Source organism: Nannospalax galili, unplaced genomic scaffold (assembly GCF_000622305.1).
Source record: "Nannospalax galili isolate Female #2095 unplaced genomic scaffold, S.galili_v1.0 scaffold663, whole genome shotgun sequence".
Taxonomy (NCBI): Eukaryota; Metazoa; Chordata; class Mammalia; order Rodentia; family Spalacidae; genus Nannospalax; species Nannospalax galili.
In genome coordinates, this window is record NW_008351881.1 from 7,385,060 (window position 1) to 7,401,855 (window position 16,796).

At 38.8% G+C, this 16,796-nt stretch overlaps 1 protein-coding gene across 9 annotated transcripts in view; it reads right to left on the minus strand.

The window, feature by feature from the left end:
• Positions 1-16,796, minus strand: part of Nfib (nuclear factor I B) — a 236,925-nt gene that overhangs the window by 69,013 nt on the left and 151,116 nt on the right. For all 9 annotated transcript variants that reach the window (XM_029553906.1, XM_008848834.2, XM_008848833.2 and 6 more), the window contains exon 4: positions 1,311-1,379. In XM_029553906.1, the coding sequence (XP_029409766.1) occupies positions 1,311-1,379 (69 nt within the window). The remainder of the gene's footprint in view (positions 1-1,310; positions 1,380-16,796) is intronic.

Here is a 16,796-nt window from a genome sequence, read left to right on the forward strand (position 1 = left end):
TTTTCTTTCCTGTGATGTCCTTAAGAAGTCCGAACCATGACTATAGTCTTTTGTTCACATTTTCATCTACTCTGAAATCTGCCATTCTCTGATAAATGGGCTTTTTGTTCTAGAAACGTCAGAAATCTGAGTTCACTGAGAAGCTATGGTTCAAAAGAGAGCTACCTGCTAGCTTGGAAAAAAAGTCCTGAGCAGGACTCTAGCACTGCTGATGCGGCTCACTGTCCCTGTTCTCTTTAGTTCGTCATGATTCTCATTCAAGCCTCTGTGGCTGACATACAAAAGGCAACACAGTTGCTTGTTTGTTTGTTTCATTTTTTGAGACAGGGCCTTACTATGTAGCCTTGGCTAGTCTGGATCTAGCTGTGTCCTGCAGCTGGCTTCTAACTTCTAATCCTCCTGCCTCTGACTCTGGAGTGCTGAGAAATCATGCCGGGTAGGAAACAAATGGAGACTGGAGTGCCACCTTATCATCTGGATACCATCAATTCCAGACTCTCTATCAAAACAGCAAGTAAAAAACACCACTCAAAGTGATGTGAACAGGTCAGATCAGAGAAGGACCAGGAAGAAAGTAGTCACTTCCTTTCACTTAATCAATGCATTTATGTCTGCGTTGTGAACATTTTTTTTCACACTAGTAAAAAGCAAGATTCAGTGGAAAAAAAAATTGGGGGGAGGGGGGAGTTTAGGGGTGTGTGTGTGTGTGTGTGTGTGTGTGTGTGTTACTTAAGTCCCCAACCAGGTGAGCTTACCCTGAAAAATCTAATCCAGCCCCTCAGGAATGGTACCTCAGGTGAGGTGGTCAGTTGAAACAATTGGACATTGTTTGGGATAACAATGCCTTCTATCTATATCCAGCCACAATCTGCAAAGTTAATTTCTGACCCCTTTACACACTGCATGTGAGTGTGTAAATCCTGTACATCTCCAACCCCCACCAAAATGTTATAAATGAAAAGGCACTTATCTACAGGAAACTTATGTGGGTTATTGTAACAACACAGAGTCATTTAATTAATCACACTTCCTGTGATATAAATGCCCATCTATGGTCACAGAGAGAACAGAATTGAATGATGACCAATGAGAACAACCTGAAAATTAGTGAAACAGAAAGCTCTGATGAACCGGATGAAAATATTTTATAAATCAGACACAAAATATTCACTTATGATTTCATTGAGTTTTAAGATTTTAAAATTCTAATTCCAATATGCAGTCACTCTTCATACTGTATTTAAAGTTCAAAATATAAAATATTTTATATCATTCTGTGTGCTTGAGTAGTAAGAAAACAATTTACTTACTTCTGGAAACCCTCACAAGTTCTGACACATTGAAGACTCCAGATTTTACAAAACTGTCTTCTAGGTATCCTGAAAATAAACATCAAAGGGGAAAAGATCAGCATAAGCCGGAAATAAAAATACTAATTAAGCACTAGAATTTGTTCTCTTTTAGACCAAAGATTATAACAAAAACCAAGACTGCTTATTTCAAGGGCAGGTAAAAGCAAAACTCCTGTAAATTTTCACTGAATCTGTTTTGAAAATAAGAAACGTAGATGCCAAATAGCCTGTGAAGGTTTAAAATGTACTTTCAAATGTACAATTGCTAGGATCTTGTTTTCTGTGGCCCACATATGCAGAGTGAAGGTCACGGACACACCCTGAAGTGCTTTTGCCATTGAACACCTGGGAGACTACAGTTTACCTACCCATGCAAAAAAAAAAAAGAGTAAGAAAGGAAAGGAAACCCACAACCACAATTAGCGCCTTGTTGGAAATACTTCAAAGATCTCTTAAAACCACTGTCCTTTCACAAATCCTTTTCTGATTAAAGAAAAGTGAGCTGCTGCCACCAGAATGCCCACCCTTGTTCCGGGGTCACTCAGAACAGAAAAGGGAAACTTGTACATACAGCAAAGACTTCTTTGCATAAATCCGATTCTTTGGATCTCTAATTTTCTTTGCATAATTTCGGTTGCCTTCCTACTGCTCCTTGGACTTCCTTGATTTCAAGAACTAGAAGCTTTATTCAGCAAATGACAGTGAACCCAGGCCTCTAGGGTCCACAGTTCCAGATACTGAGGAAACTCGGGTCTGTCTGGTCGAACACCTGACTACGTTCAGAACCAGAGACCGGGACTCCACTAGCAGCAGCAACGTCTTCACAACTCTCATTTATGTCAAGAGTGGGATGAAGGTGAGAAGACAGTGAACAGCTACTCGGTGCTGCCGCAGGGAGAGAGTGAGAAGACTGAAAATGCTCATAACTAAAGGTCTTCCAGGGGGAAAATGCCGTAGATTTCAAGAGCTGGCAGTTAGACTAGATGTCACATAAAGCTTAGGAGCTGACCCAGGATTAGATTTATCACAAGAGATGAGACACTAGTGGCTGAGCCACAGAGAGCCATGAGGACAAGAGCTGGACTATGAATCCTGGCTACCACTTGCCAGTTGTGAAATCTTGGTCCTGTTAATGGGCCTAATGTTGTGTTTCGGCTTCCTCATCTACATATAAGAGGTTTTTTAAAAATCAACTTTCAAATGATCATACTAGGTAAGCTAGAAATATTACATAATGGAGAATCCCAGCACGCAGGAGGTGTCACTGCAAGTATGAGGCAGGCCTACGTCACACAGAGATGCTCTGCTCCAACGATGGCAAGCACTTGTTAAATGTGAGCAACAAATTAAGATTCTCCAAAAGAGCTACAAGCAGTCATGCACTGAACTGTGCACACGGAACTCCCAACAGCCTCATGTAATTTGGAAAGCATTACAAAATTTACCAGCCACACTGCTTTTTAACCACCTATAGGGCAAAAGAGAAACATCACACACTGACACCTATGTTTGACTGCTGTGACATGCTACACTGCTGTGATATGCTATGCATGTCAGAACATAGCTTCATACCTAACCTGCTCATCTTCTTTAGAAAAAGCATGAGAGAAAGAGTGAAAAGGAGTACTTAGGTCTCAAATTTGGTCACTATGGGGGAGGGTACACATTTTAAAGAGAAAAACAAAATGTCCCTAGTTGATATACTTATTTTAAGAAATGTCTTGAGCAATTAATTTTTCACCCACTTGAGTTCATTTTAGCGATCACCGAAAAAAAGTCTGTGTAATCAGCATAGTAAGGAACACATGAAGGGGCTGCTGGGGATAGACGCCTCCATCTAGGTGACTTTAATTTATTCTGGCTTTTGTTGTTGTTGTTATTTTGGGGTTTAAAGACCAGCTTGCTTGTATTTATCTTATATATGATAAACTTAATCAATTCTCTAAACAGAAAATCGTCAGTTATTAACCATTTCTATAGCCTGCAGTTTTTCTTTCTTCCGGAGCTCACCCTGGTGGGAAGAGCCTCTTTGTCCTTCAATGTCCTGCTCAACGGTAAACCACTTCCCTACCCTCTTCTTTTCTGGCGCCTCATGGGGCCAGCCAGACACAGCACCTTTGCCCTGTACTCACATCACACCTACTTAGTACTAATTTCACACTTTACACATTCAGATTTTCTAGGATATTTGTTTTCAAGCATTAAATTCCTTGCTGGATTACCAGTTTCTTTATTTAGGGAGTGACTGGGTTTTGTTTCTCTCTCTATCTCCCTCAGAAACTGACTCATCCTCTATATATAGACACTTCTAAATGAACATGGTACAGCATTTTAAAATTCAACTTTAAAAAAAAAATTTTATTTATTATTTTTACGTGTGTGAATGTATTGCCTGAATGTATGTGAGTGCACCTGTGTCGTGCGATGCCGCAGAGGTCAGAAAAGGGCTTCGGATTCCCCTGGAACTGGAGTTAAGGACGGTTCATAGCCACCATGTGGGTGCTGGGAATCGAAACCGGGTCTTCTGCAAGAGCAGTCAGTGCTCTTAACCGCTGAGCCATCTCTCCAGCCCCTAAAATTCAACTTTTTAAAAACAAGGTCCTAAATTAACATCTTGGAAATCTTATAACAAGGTGATTATGGCTGGTTTAAGATCGAAGGATAACTATACTGACCCCTGTCACTCCCTAGAACTTGTTCGCTGAGTGGTTCATTGCAGGCATTTCCAATCTGCAGGCCACAGGTCCCATGTGTCCCAGAACAGCTCTGAATGTGGCTCAACACATTTGTGGATGACAGTATATGGAAATGTCAAAAGGTTGGACTGTGGAGTAGAATGAGGAAAATATCAATTGGGGTCAAATTATAGTCTTATTTTTGTTGTGTACTAATGTGTAATTTGGAACATATGATACAAAGAATTCAAATAGCAGAACAAAAATCCTTGTAAAATAAATTGATGAATGAGGGCCAGTGACATGGCTCACTGCGTAAAGTCACATGCTGTCAAGTCTGACAACATGAATTCCATCCTCAGGACCTAATAGTAGAAAGACAGAACTCATTTTGGCAAGCTGTTCTCTAACCATGCCAGGCATGCGTACACATTCACACACACACACACACACACACACACACACACACACAAATAAAGGTAAATTAAAATTTGAAAATTGATGGAGTGAATGATTGTGGACCATTTCAAGATGGTTACATGAATTATATCGCACGTAATACATATCATCTCCATATATAGATAGCATCTTAAGTTCATTTCCTCTTTATAGCCATGAGTAGTCAACAAAATCACAAACATTAACATGGATAGTATGGGGAACACTATGAGGCAGATGACAAGTGGGGGATGAACAATCTCAAGGCTAATTTTATGCAGGAAGACGGGTTGTCAAACACAAGCTAAGTTCTTTACCAGTGATATGAAATTGAAATCTACATGGAAAACTGTTTTTCTACAACTATGAAAAGTATTGAAAATATATTGGGGCCCACTTGATAAAAAAGGAACCCTATAGGACCCACTGGGCTCTGCTCCTGTTTTGAGCATAGAAGGATGTGAGTGAAGGGAGGAGTCCTGAAGAGCATCAATAGTTCCCACTGGCAATGAGCCAAGAGGCTGGTGGTGTGTGGGAAACAGTCAAGCGGTAGTTGGCTTTTGTGGTGAGACCTTGTGCATCTCTGCATATAGTATAACCTTTGCAAGAGACAAATATTAGGGGACACAGAAAAGAAAGAATTACTGGATGACACAGTTCTTGGACAACTTAGTAGTGCTTGTTCAAGTATATAGGAAACCATTCTTGAGAGCTCTAGGCAAATAACTGGGAAGTGGGTCCAGAACCCCACAAGAGTATAGAGTCTGAAACTCAGCAAAACACAGGGTACTGGTGCTATTATAAAACCTCTTGTAAACCTCCAGGCTACAGAGACTTTCAGAGACATGGTTTTCACATGTTACATAGACCACTGTGATCTCAATCGCTAAAGCAAAGGCTAGAGCGCCTAAAGCAGTTTGGAGAGATTCAGAGAGCAAATTCCCTTCATGTACCAAAAGAAATGCTCATGTCTTTGAGGCAGAGCAGCTGCTTAATGGTTACAGAGCAATATCATACAACAGCGTAAGTCAGGAAAAAAGAACAACACTGGGTTTGTGCGATGCTATGTTTATACTACGTGTAAGCTCTTTAAGAAAAAAAAAATTGAGTGGGAAATAAAGAGCTCTGCAAACTGAAAAGTCTCAAAGGCAATATCAAATTATATTATTTTACTTCTTTTTTTACTTGTCTCTAACAAAAGCAACAGTAAATCACTACTCAGAAGTTAATATAGTGTTTAACCTCCTTTACAAACAATACAGAAGGACACAATGGCATATCTAACTGTTAATATCTCAAATTATAATCAGCACCATTTGAATGTTAAACAACATTTACATAGAAAATCCAAAGGAAGAATGATAACACTCATTTTTATGGTTTACTGTGTTCTATTCTTGAGATTAAAAAAAAAAAGCCACAGGGAAAGCAGTTATTAAATTCATGAAAGCTTGTCTTCAAGTATTTGAAGAACTGTTAATGTAGATGTAGATTAGACTTCTGAGTAGTTCCGGGACCTGTTTTTTGGCTGAATGAACAGATCTGTCATCCATCCAGTGAGAAAAGTCCTAAAAGAAATGTAAGGCTGCCAATATTAATGTTAACAAACACCCAGCTACTATGCTAAAACCTTCAGAGCCACAAATTCATGAAAAGTCCACAGTTAACCTATGAGATATGACAGTATTATTGCCATTTGCAGATGAAGAAATTTCTATTTCCAGAGGTGGAAAGTTTCCTCGTGGTCCTAAACACCACCATAGGACATGGAAGACTCACTATGGATTAAAACAAATGCCAAAAGGTGTTCGCAAGTCCCTAGCAACCCTAGGTTCCGCTTCTTCCCTGGCTGTTCCCGTACGCTAGTGTTCCTGCGCTGTTCACAGAAAGAAAAACAGATGGTGTAAGACATCCCCCCACCCCCACATCTTCCTACCCTTGATTCTAATAATTTCTCTCCTTCCACAAAGTGAGAAATATGACTTTGCTCTCAGTTATGGATGCCACGGGAAGGTGGGGCGGGGTTATCAGAGCAGAGTGACTCTTTGGCAGTCTCAACATCAGATCCTGCAACAAAGTCACTGCAGATTTTCTAGAAGTGATGTGACATACACAGCTCTACCTTTCGCCTCCCAGCTGATCAGAACCAAGCATGGTTGAAGCCAGGAAGGGATCATGAATCTCAGTCTATAGCCATGATAACATTCCAACACTTAGAATTAAGTTTATCTTTCAAAATGACGCCTGAGATTGAAGTGACCAGGAGTTAGGAATGTTCCAGCATTTACACAATCTGCAGTGCCATGAGTATATTTTAATACTTTTTTTAGAATTTCCTTCCTGCTTATCTAATAGGTATAAATATGTAGATTTATAATATTAAAACAAATTTTATTTAAACAAATCCGCATTGTGATATTTCCTTCCAGTGTCCTGTCTCTCCCTTCAGTCTTTGAGAAGCATGGTCTATAGGCCCATACTGCATACTTTAAGGTACTGTCTATCTGACCAATCTCATACTGCCTGGTATTTTAGGTTATTTCCCATTTTTAACAAATACTATAAACAATACCACCACTGATATGCTCATACACAAATCTCTGTCAGCAATTCCCATGATTTCCTTCTGCTGGAGTTCCCAGAAGTAGGATTGCTAGGTCAAAGGACATACACTCACAACTCATGGTAGATGCTATCCAGCTGCTTTCCATGAAGGAGACTGCAGGGCAGGCCTCAAGCTTGCCACCAATCTGCTTGGCATCCTAGAAACCACTGTCTTAACTATGAGAGCTCCTCAAGGAGAGATGTCAGAGCAGTCATGCTATAATTTGCATTAACAAGATAAAATTGGATTTTTTTTTCGAGACGTGCATGTATTATTTGTTTGTAAAGGATTTTGAAAAATAGTTCTTTAAAAAGGAAAAAACACCGATTTGAAAAAAACAACATTAAAAATATATAAAATAGGTCAGGTATCTTGGTGCAAGTTTAATCCCAGCGTTTGGGAGGCAGATGCAGGTGAATCTCTGAGTTTAAGGCCAGCCTGGTATACATAGTGAATTCCAGGTCAGCCAGGGCTACAGAGTGAGCATCTATCTTTAAAAAAGGAAAATAGGATCAGTACAGTGCTCAGATCTTATCAGAGAAGTTTCTTTGTGCAGTGGATGGTGGTTATTCAGAAACTCACAAATTGTCAAAGTCCAGAGAGTAAATGACTGTGGAAGGCTCTCCACAAATGGGCCCATCCATGAAGATGGGGAAGAAAGATTATATAAGAGCCAGATGTTAGTTGAGGGTGAGGAGGACCAGAGTGAAACCATGTCTTCTGGACCTCACGGGACTACTGCCGTGATGAACTCACAACAGCTGTGGCTCCCTGAACAAGACCTGCACAAGATCAAGCCAGTCAACATCCTAGCATGGAGTGGGAAAGGGTTCACAAGCTCTGCCCCTAACTGAGGAGCTGTGGAGAGTGGGTGGCTTCTGGAGGAGGAAGAATCAGTTTTCCTTAAGACTGTGGTTCCTGGTAATTCCACCACACTCCACACCCAGGAGAATAGGCACAGCACAAACTGGACTTGGTGGATTTAAAAACAAATAGAGGATAAGAAGTGTGTGTATGGTGGTGGTGGGGGGGGTGGATCCAGGGATGGATCCACAAGGAGTTAGGTGGAGGAGATGGGAGTGAATTTGATCAAAAACTACATTGAATGAAATTTTCAAAGAATTAATCAAAATATTTTAATATGTGAAACAGGATTGTACTAGCAAAAATATTTAATTCTGAATATTGCCTCTACAGTGCCATGTTTAAAAACAATTTATTGATTTTTTCTTGTCATTTGAAAAAATATTCATGTGTTCTTAATTTCTCAGTTTTTTAAATTTTCTTGGCTAGTAACAGCTTTTAGCTATTATCAAATCATTAAAAGATATCCATTTTTCCCTTACACCATTCATCGGTACATTTTTAAGATTTGATTTATAGACTATCTGTGTTCATCCTGGAAGACAGTTCTTTTAATTTACTGATGAACCTATTTCTTCTAAATTTTCTATAGGCATTTGGAAATATTTTGAAGGAATTTTGTACATGTGAAATTATCACAGCCAAGTTATGTAAATAAACCAGTAATAGACTGGACCACAATCCATTGTTTCTTACGCTCTGAATGAAACAAAGCACAGCTTCATAAACTCTCACTGAGAAATCATCTTCTGCCAATCTGATTCAATTTCTCAGACAATGCAGAACTATTTAAGAATATTTACTCGTATTTCCTAGATCTGAGACGATTTTGTACATCCAGAATTATATGTATATGTGTGTATATATACATATATGTGTGCATATATATATATAAATAAAATCTTAGTTCTATCCTTATCTTCTCACTTGATTTGAATTTCCCATGGTTATGCCAGAAATTGTGATTATGAAATGAAATTATAAATCATTACAAAGATGACGATTCTTTTCACAGAAACTGAATCATAGATTATAACCAAAATTAATATTCTAACATCCAAATATTAATTTTGATGTGGTACTGAAAATCAAACCCAGGGTCTTGTGCAAGATAGGTGAGTGTTGCAGCACTGAGCTATGTCTCTACCCTGGTAATATTAATATAGAATTAAGTTTATCCTTTAATATGAATTGTGAGTCTCTGATAGGGATTGAAGTAATGAGGAGCCAAAAATTAAATATATAATTTAATATACACTCCAAGAAACTCTTTTAAAAAATATTTTATTTGTTATTTTTATTTTCATGCAATGCCCACGGAGGTCAGAGGAGGGTGTTGGATCCTCTGGAACTGGAGTTATAGACAGTTTTTAGCCATCATGTGGGTGCTGGGAATCAAACCTCTCAAGAGCAGTCAGTGCTCTTAACCACTGGGCCATCTCTCTGGCCCCACTCCAAGAAATTCTTTACCTCTTCCGACTTTCAAACTCATTAAGACAGGTATTTCAAAGAATACTAATAAACTAACCTTTATGGTTTAATGAAATTCTGTGCATACTTTTTCTCTTATCTAAAGATGTAGAAGACATGGCTCTTTGTAAATACACGAGAGCTTAGTATTTCAAAGGTGAATCCGACTACTTACTATAAAATGCTAAGGCAGGTCCCCTGCACTTCACACTTCTCTTCTCTGAAAGACAGATGAGGGCCTGTGAGATGGCTCAATGCGTAAAGCACTTATTGCAAAAGCCAGACAACCCAAGATCAAGTCCCAGAACCCATTGTGGAAGGGTGTCTGACCTCGACACACACCATGATGCAGGACCACACACACACACACAAACACAAATTGTATTACTTGAAAATAAAATTCTAAAAATAAATAAACACAGATGATCACAGCACCCATGAGTCAGTATAAAAACTGAATATTATTTTCAAGTAGTAGTAAAGACACAGACATTTAATTTTAAGAGCAAGGGAAGAGAAGGCAGAACTTCGAAATTAGCAAACAGAAAACAAAACATGGTGGAACAGAAAAGTAATCAAGGTATTAAAAATAAAGAAGGAATGAAATCAAGAATATTGATAATTACAAGAAACGTAAGGGAACAGATCACAAACCACATGAACAAAGCAAAATTGGAAAAATACATAAAGCAAAAACTACTGAAATACAGAGTGGATAAAAATATAATCATCAGCCGGGTGTGGTGGCGCACGCCTTTAATCCCAGCACTCGGGAGGCAGAGGCAGAGGCAGGCAGCTCTCTGAGTTCAAGGCCATCCTGGTCTACACAGTGAGTTCCAGGACAACTGGGGCTACAGGGAGACCCTGTCTCAAAAAGACCAAAAAAAATCATCACAGGCATCAGAAATCAGTGAGAATTTAATGTTTTAAAATAAATTAACATAACTATTAGACAAAATATATCATGCAAGTATACATTTTACTATATTGATGTACCCATGGAACTTTAAAACAAATCTATCAAGGCTTCCACTAAAGTGATAACTTGTGCAAATACTAAAAAATAGCGGCTTCTTAGGCCATATTGTCTCATTTTTTGGAAATAAAATTCATAGTAAATAAAAAATGAGTAAATGTTCTAAAATACCTTAGAATTAAGAAATAAACAATGAACTACAGTGAAAACCAAAAGAGAAATGACAAACTACGTAAGGCGCAATGGCAAGAAAAGAGCAAATAACTATTTGCCATCAGAGCAAGAAGCACTTTTAATGGAATTTCATAGCACTTCCATGAGCTCTGCTGAACTGGTGGACAAAGACGTAAGGACAGGTGCATCCGGAACTCACGTGGTACAGGAGTCTGACGATGCGCCAGAGGACTAGGCAAACCACACTGAGACTAATAAAGCTGCTGACAATGAGGCCAGCTCTAAGAACCAAGAGCTGATCTCTGAAAAATTATGAAAATCAAGATAAAGCTGAATTGACAGATCTGAAAGAATAAACAGAGAAAAAAGAATTCCTTGAAAATAACAGAAAAGCCACTGCAAGGCTGATCAGGAGAAAGCAAAAAGCACACGGAAAGGCCATGAGCACAGACCAGCACAGCAGAACTGAGAGGAACGCGGGGCACACACATCTGACCACAGCTTTGAAAACCTACATGGGCAATTACTTGGCAAAATAAAAGTAACCAAAATTGCAAAGAAGTAGAAAACCTGAAATAGACCAATTATCCTAGTGCAGTGTTTCCCAAAATCTGCTCAACATTGGAATCACCTGGGGTTAAAACCAACTAATGCATGGATTCCACCCCCAATTGTTCTGACCTAATTCCTTTGGGGTCAGACCTGGACATGGAATTTTACATTCCCTGCAGGGGATTCAAATGTGTAGCAGTTTGGGAACCACTACGCCCGCAATGACCCAAACGGCGGAATGCAAAGCCCTGGTGTATGCTAGAGCTCAGAGTACTGCAAAATGACCGGCTCTCCTTGCCCTGGAAATGAGAGAGTCTGTGGCTTAAAAAGATCTACAGGTGATTCAGGACGACTTCAAAGTGAGGCTACCCTAGAACAGAGCAGAAAAGCTACTCAACACCTTAAACAACATCAGCTCCAGATGGGGACATGGCTGAATTTAAAAAGTATGTTATTTTTATTTTGTGTATGTGAGCATATTGACTGCACTATGTAAGTTACATCCATGTTGTGCAATGCTGCAGAGGTCAGAAGAGGGTGTCGGATTCCACTGGAACTGTTTAAGAACAGCTGTTAATCACCATGTGGGTGCTAGGAATAGAACCCAGGTCCTCTGCAAGAGCAGCCAGTGCTCTTAACCACTGAGGCATCTCTCCAGTCCCCACAGCTCAATTTTAAGTTTCAATGTCATTTCCTCTATCTCAGTCTAAAAAATGATGAGAAGCTTCCTGAATATTAATGTTCCCTTATGATCCTTTCTGAGACCAGCAAGACATGGGTTCTTAGACTTGTAGCCTTCATCAAAACAAAGTAAGCAACTAAAACAAACAAACAAATCAAGGACACATATAAATGTAACTTCATGAACCCTAAAGTAAAATACCCTCAAACTGGATATAGTAATGCTGTCAAGGGAACGGTAGAGCATTGTCATTAAAGTTTATCCCATGAATGAGTGTACTCCATTATCAGAAAACTTATCCTTGTGGTAAGGGGTAAACAAACACAGGACCACATCAAGAAACTGACAATCCACTTGACAACAAAAGGCTGGTTCACAAAACAAAAAAACAAACAAACAAACAAACAAACAAAACTCTAGGCATAAACAGTGATGAAGCTAACAACAAAGACCAGCAAAATCCAGTAGAAACAAAGCCTGCCACTCCTCCTGAGCCTCCCCTGCCTCCTACTGTCTTCAGTTTCTAAAAAACGAAATCTGGAAATAACACAATTACAAAAGGACAAACATTGTATGACCTCACTTACGGGAGTTATATAGAGCAGTAAGACTGACTTAAAAAGGTAGAATGGTTGTCAGGGGCTAGGGAGTGAGAGAAACTGGGAGTTGTTTAATGGGTATAGAGAATAGCTTTGCAAAATTAAAAAGTTCTGGAGATCGATTATACAATAATGTGAATATATTTGCCACTAGTGAATTGTATTCTTGAAAAATGGTTAAGATGGTATATTTTATGTGTCTATTTTTGCCACAATTTTTGGTTGTTTTTTTTTTTTTTTTGGTCTTTTTGAGACCGGGTCTCCCTGTAGCCCCAGCTGTCCTGGAACTCACTATGTAGACCAGGCTGGCCTTGAATTCACAGAGATTTGCCTGCCTCTGCCTCCAGAGTGCTGGGATTAAAGGCGTGCACCACCATGCCGAGCTTTTTGCTACAATTTTTAAGTGTGTAACTTGGAATTCGTAACCAAGATAATGGTGAATATGTTCTTACATTTGGTAATAATCTTTATGTCAGTATTTATGTTTACAATACTATTTACAGTAATTACTGAGCTATTCTGCCTGATACCAGCCCAATGGCTGATCTATATTCATACTTGCATATCTATGTTTAGGATTATACTTCCCCGATTCTTTCACCAAACATTCTGAGTTATCACTTTGTCAACTACAACAGGTTTTCAAAAAATAAATAAATAAATAAACTGTCATAAAGAAAATAAGGGATTTTGCTTTTGAGAAAAATAATAAAGAATACAATTCTACTGCATCGGAAGTAAAATTTCTGCAATGGACAAGTTTTCTTCTCATAAACTGAAATATCCCCTGACTACCTTCTAGCATTTAATGTCGAAAAAAAGAAAAACACAGATAACTTCTTTTTATTCTAGGATGATCAGAAGACTTTCTCCTTCATTTACAAAATACAAGCATTTCAACAGAATATATTTAGTCACTGATCCTTTTTCGTGACTGCACTGGATATAGTTATCTTTTTTGATCTATGTATTTAGATCATTTTTAGCTGCTGCAAATTTTCTTCATTTAGCTTCGATTCTGTTTTCTCCTAAATGCTCTGATTTTTCTACAAAGATGACATAAATCAATATGGAGTTTTCTCATCTTCTATCAGCAATCTTTTTCTCATTTTGAAATCTTCTGTCTCTTCTACACTTGCACAAATAACTTGAGTTTGTTCTCTCCATTAATAGCTCCACCGTCTCACTTCTTTGTTGAAGATTTTAATTGTATGAAAACAACTTTTATAACTTTGGTTTTTCTTACATGGTTCCATGTTTACTGAAGCTGTATTTGGGGGGGGTCATTTATCATACAGGTTCTTTCTTCTGTATAAACAAATTGTTTTCTCTGATTCTGTTCTAGTTCTCCATACTTTTAGACAGGCTTTTCTGGATGCTAATAACAGTCCTTTTCTCTTCTTCCCGCTGTTTTCTCATCATGGGTATGGCTGTTTTCATTTAAATTCATCCAGACTTTGGGTTTGGAATCAGAAAAAAATAGGTCTTTCTATTGGTTGCATAAGTAGAACACATCACATTGGTTGAGTGCGAGGGCTGCCGAACTGACAGAACTGAAGCTAGAGCCTTTTTTACCAGCCAGTGACTCTACGAAGATTACCTGACTTTATAAAAATAATAACAATAATGATGATGAAGATGCAAACACTAGTAGTTACCACTTACTGAGTGTTAATCACACACCAAGCTATATGCCAAGTACTTGACAGTCAATCCTACCTCAGCCCTAAATGCAAATTTGCCCATTTTGTCAAGTGTTATTATTGAGGACGACTTTAATATATCAACTTTTTAGCACCCCAAAAGAACTGAATTCATAGATTTAGGATGATGATTAAATAAGAAAATACATTAGGATACTTGCAGACTTAATTTTATACTTAACTAACTAAACAAGTAATTTATCAAATAATTTGTGATTACTGACAAAGGCAGTAATATATTACTGGTAAGAGCACTCATCAAAGTTGCCAAGCACAGCTCCTGGGCCGCCACTCTAGAGTTGAATTTTCTCTCCCTCTTCCTGCCCCTTAGATGGGTCATATTCTATCATGAGAATGGTTGCAAAAAGGAATGGAGGATTACAAGGGCAAATGGGACCAAGTTTACAGGGCTGCATCTTCAGGGATAAGTTAGTTAGACTGAAGAGGGGATACCTGGAGGACATACCTTAGAGAACTGGATCAGACTGCTTGAGAGCTTCCTCTACTCCCCACCCCCATCCTCCATTTCCTAACCCTATTGATCTCTAGCTTTATAGCCCTTTATAACAGTACAGAAAAATCTCTGTACCCAGCAGATGACTGTAGGGTAGACTCAGACTAACCTGTCTGTACTTTCTCATGGAACCAACACTATGATCTCTTAGGAGATAAAAAAAATATTGAAAAACGCCGATTTTTAAATTCAGCCTACACACACTAGTTACATGGTTATGAAATAAGCTTCCACAAGTCAAGCAAGAGGCCATCCTTTGGTCTCAGCTTAGCATAGCTGGAAAAATTTTGAACATTTTACATATCTTTATGGAAGTTTTAGTAAGAAGCCATGAGAAGCTGAATCCAAAGCTAGCCTGTAATGCAGACTTCACCCAGGATAGCTAAAGGGTACAGGATAGTTAGACTTTACACAGGACAGCTAAAAAGTACAGAATAGCTAGACTTCACCCAGGATATAAAGACTATAGGATAGCTAGACTGTACCCAGGATAAAAGAGTATAAGATAGCTAGACTTTACACAGGATATAAAGAGTAAAGGATACCTAGACTTTACCCAGGATAAAAGAATATAGGATACCTAGACTTTACACAAAATATAAAGAGTAGGGAATAGATAGACTTTGTCCAGGATATAAACAGTATAGGAGCTAGACTTTACACAGGATAAGGGTACAAGAGAGCTAGACTTTACCCAGGATACCTAAAGGGTATAGGATAGCTAGACTTTACACAGGATATAAAGAGTAGAGGATAGCTAGATTTTACCCAGGATCTAAAGGGTACAGGATAGCTAGACTTTACCCAGGAATAAAGAGTATAGGATAGCTAGATTTTACCCAGAAATAAAGAGTATAGGATAGCTAGACTTTACCCAGGATATAAAGGGTATAGGATACCTAGATTTTACTCAGGACATAAAGGGCACAGGCTAGCTAGGCTTTGCCCAGGATATAAATGGTACAGGATAGCTAGACTTTACACAGTATAGCTAAAGAGTATTATTTTCTAGATACTCAGAAGGACCCATCTTCAAATTCCACCACTCTCAAATAAAACTTTAGCAGGCTTTTAAATAGTTTTAAGTTTTACTACTTACAATCTGATAAGTTCTTTCTAAAATGCATAAGAAAATAAAAAGGATTAAAAATGATCTTACAAAACACATTGTAGAAACTTATTCTGAAATTACAATAAATAATCAAGACAAATGTTGGCAAAAGAGAGATACACAGGTCAATGAGATGGACCGTCAACAGTCATGCATTTGTATGGTGACTGACATTTGATAGGGATGGCTGGGCAATCCCTGAAGAGCAAAAGCGTCTGCAAACAAACGGTGCAGGATCAAGTAGACAGCTCTAAAAAACAGACCAACATCAACCTCTCCTTCCCATGCTGTACAGCATATCCACAAACAGTGAAATGCTGCTCAGCAAGCAAAAGGAATGAACCCATGTGAGGCAACCACGTGAGTAAATGTCAAGATGATTATGCTGAGTTAAAGGAGCCACACAAGAATAAACATATGTTGGGTCTGAGAGATGGCTCAGTGGGGAAAGGTGTTTGCCACATAAGCCTGATGACCTGAGTCCAACAGAACATACCTTTCTGTCCTCGCCCTCTGTATCACACACACACACACACACACACACACACACACACACACACGCACACACGCACACACACACACATTAATAATAATTAAAATAAAATTAAGAGTGAACATGTTTTGTTTTATATATGTGTGTATATATGTGTGTATGTGTATATATATATGTAATTATAGTGATATAAACAAATATATTGTGATGGAAACAGGTCAGAAGTTATCTGAGGGCTGGAGAGCTGGCTCAGCAGTTAAGAGCACTGACTGTTCTTGCAGAATTCCCAGTATCCACATGGCAGCTAACAACCATCCTAACCCCAGTTCCAGGGGATCTGATGCCCTCTATTGACCTCCACGGGCACTGCATGATATGGGTGCACTTACATACATGCAGGCAATACACTCAGACACATAAAGTACAAGTTTTTTTTTTTTTTTTAAATAAAGTCATCTTGAGCCAGGCATGGTGGCACACGCCTTTAATCCTAGCACTTGGGAGGCAGAGGCAGGCTGATCTCTGTGAGTTCAAGGCCAGCCTGGTCTACATAGTGAGTTCTAGGACAGCTGGGGCTACAGGGAGACC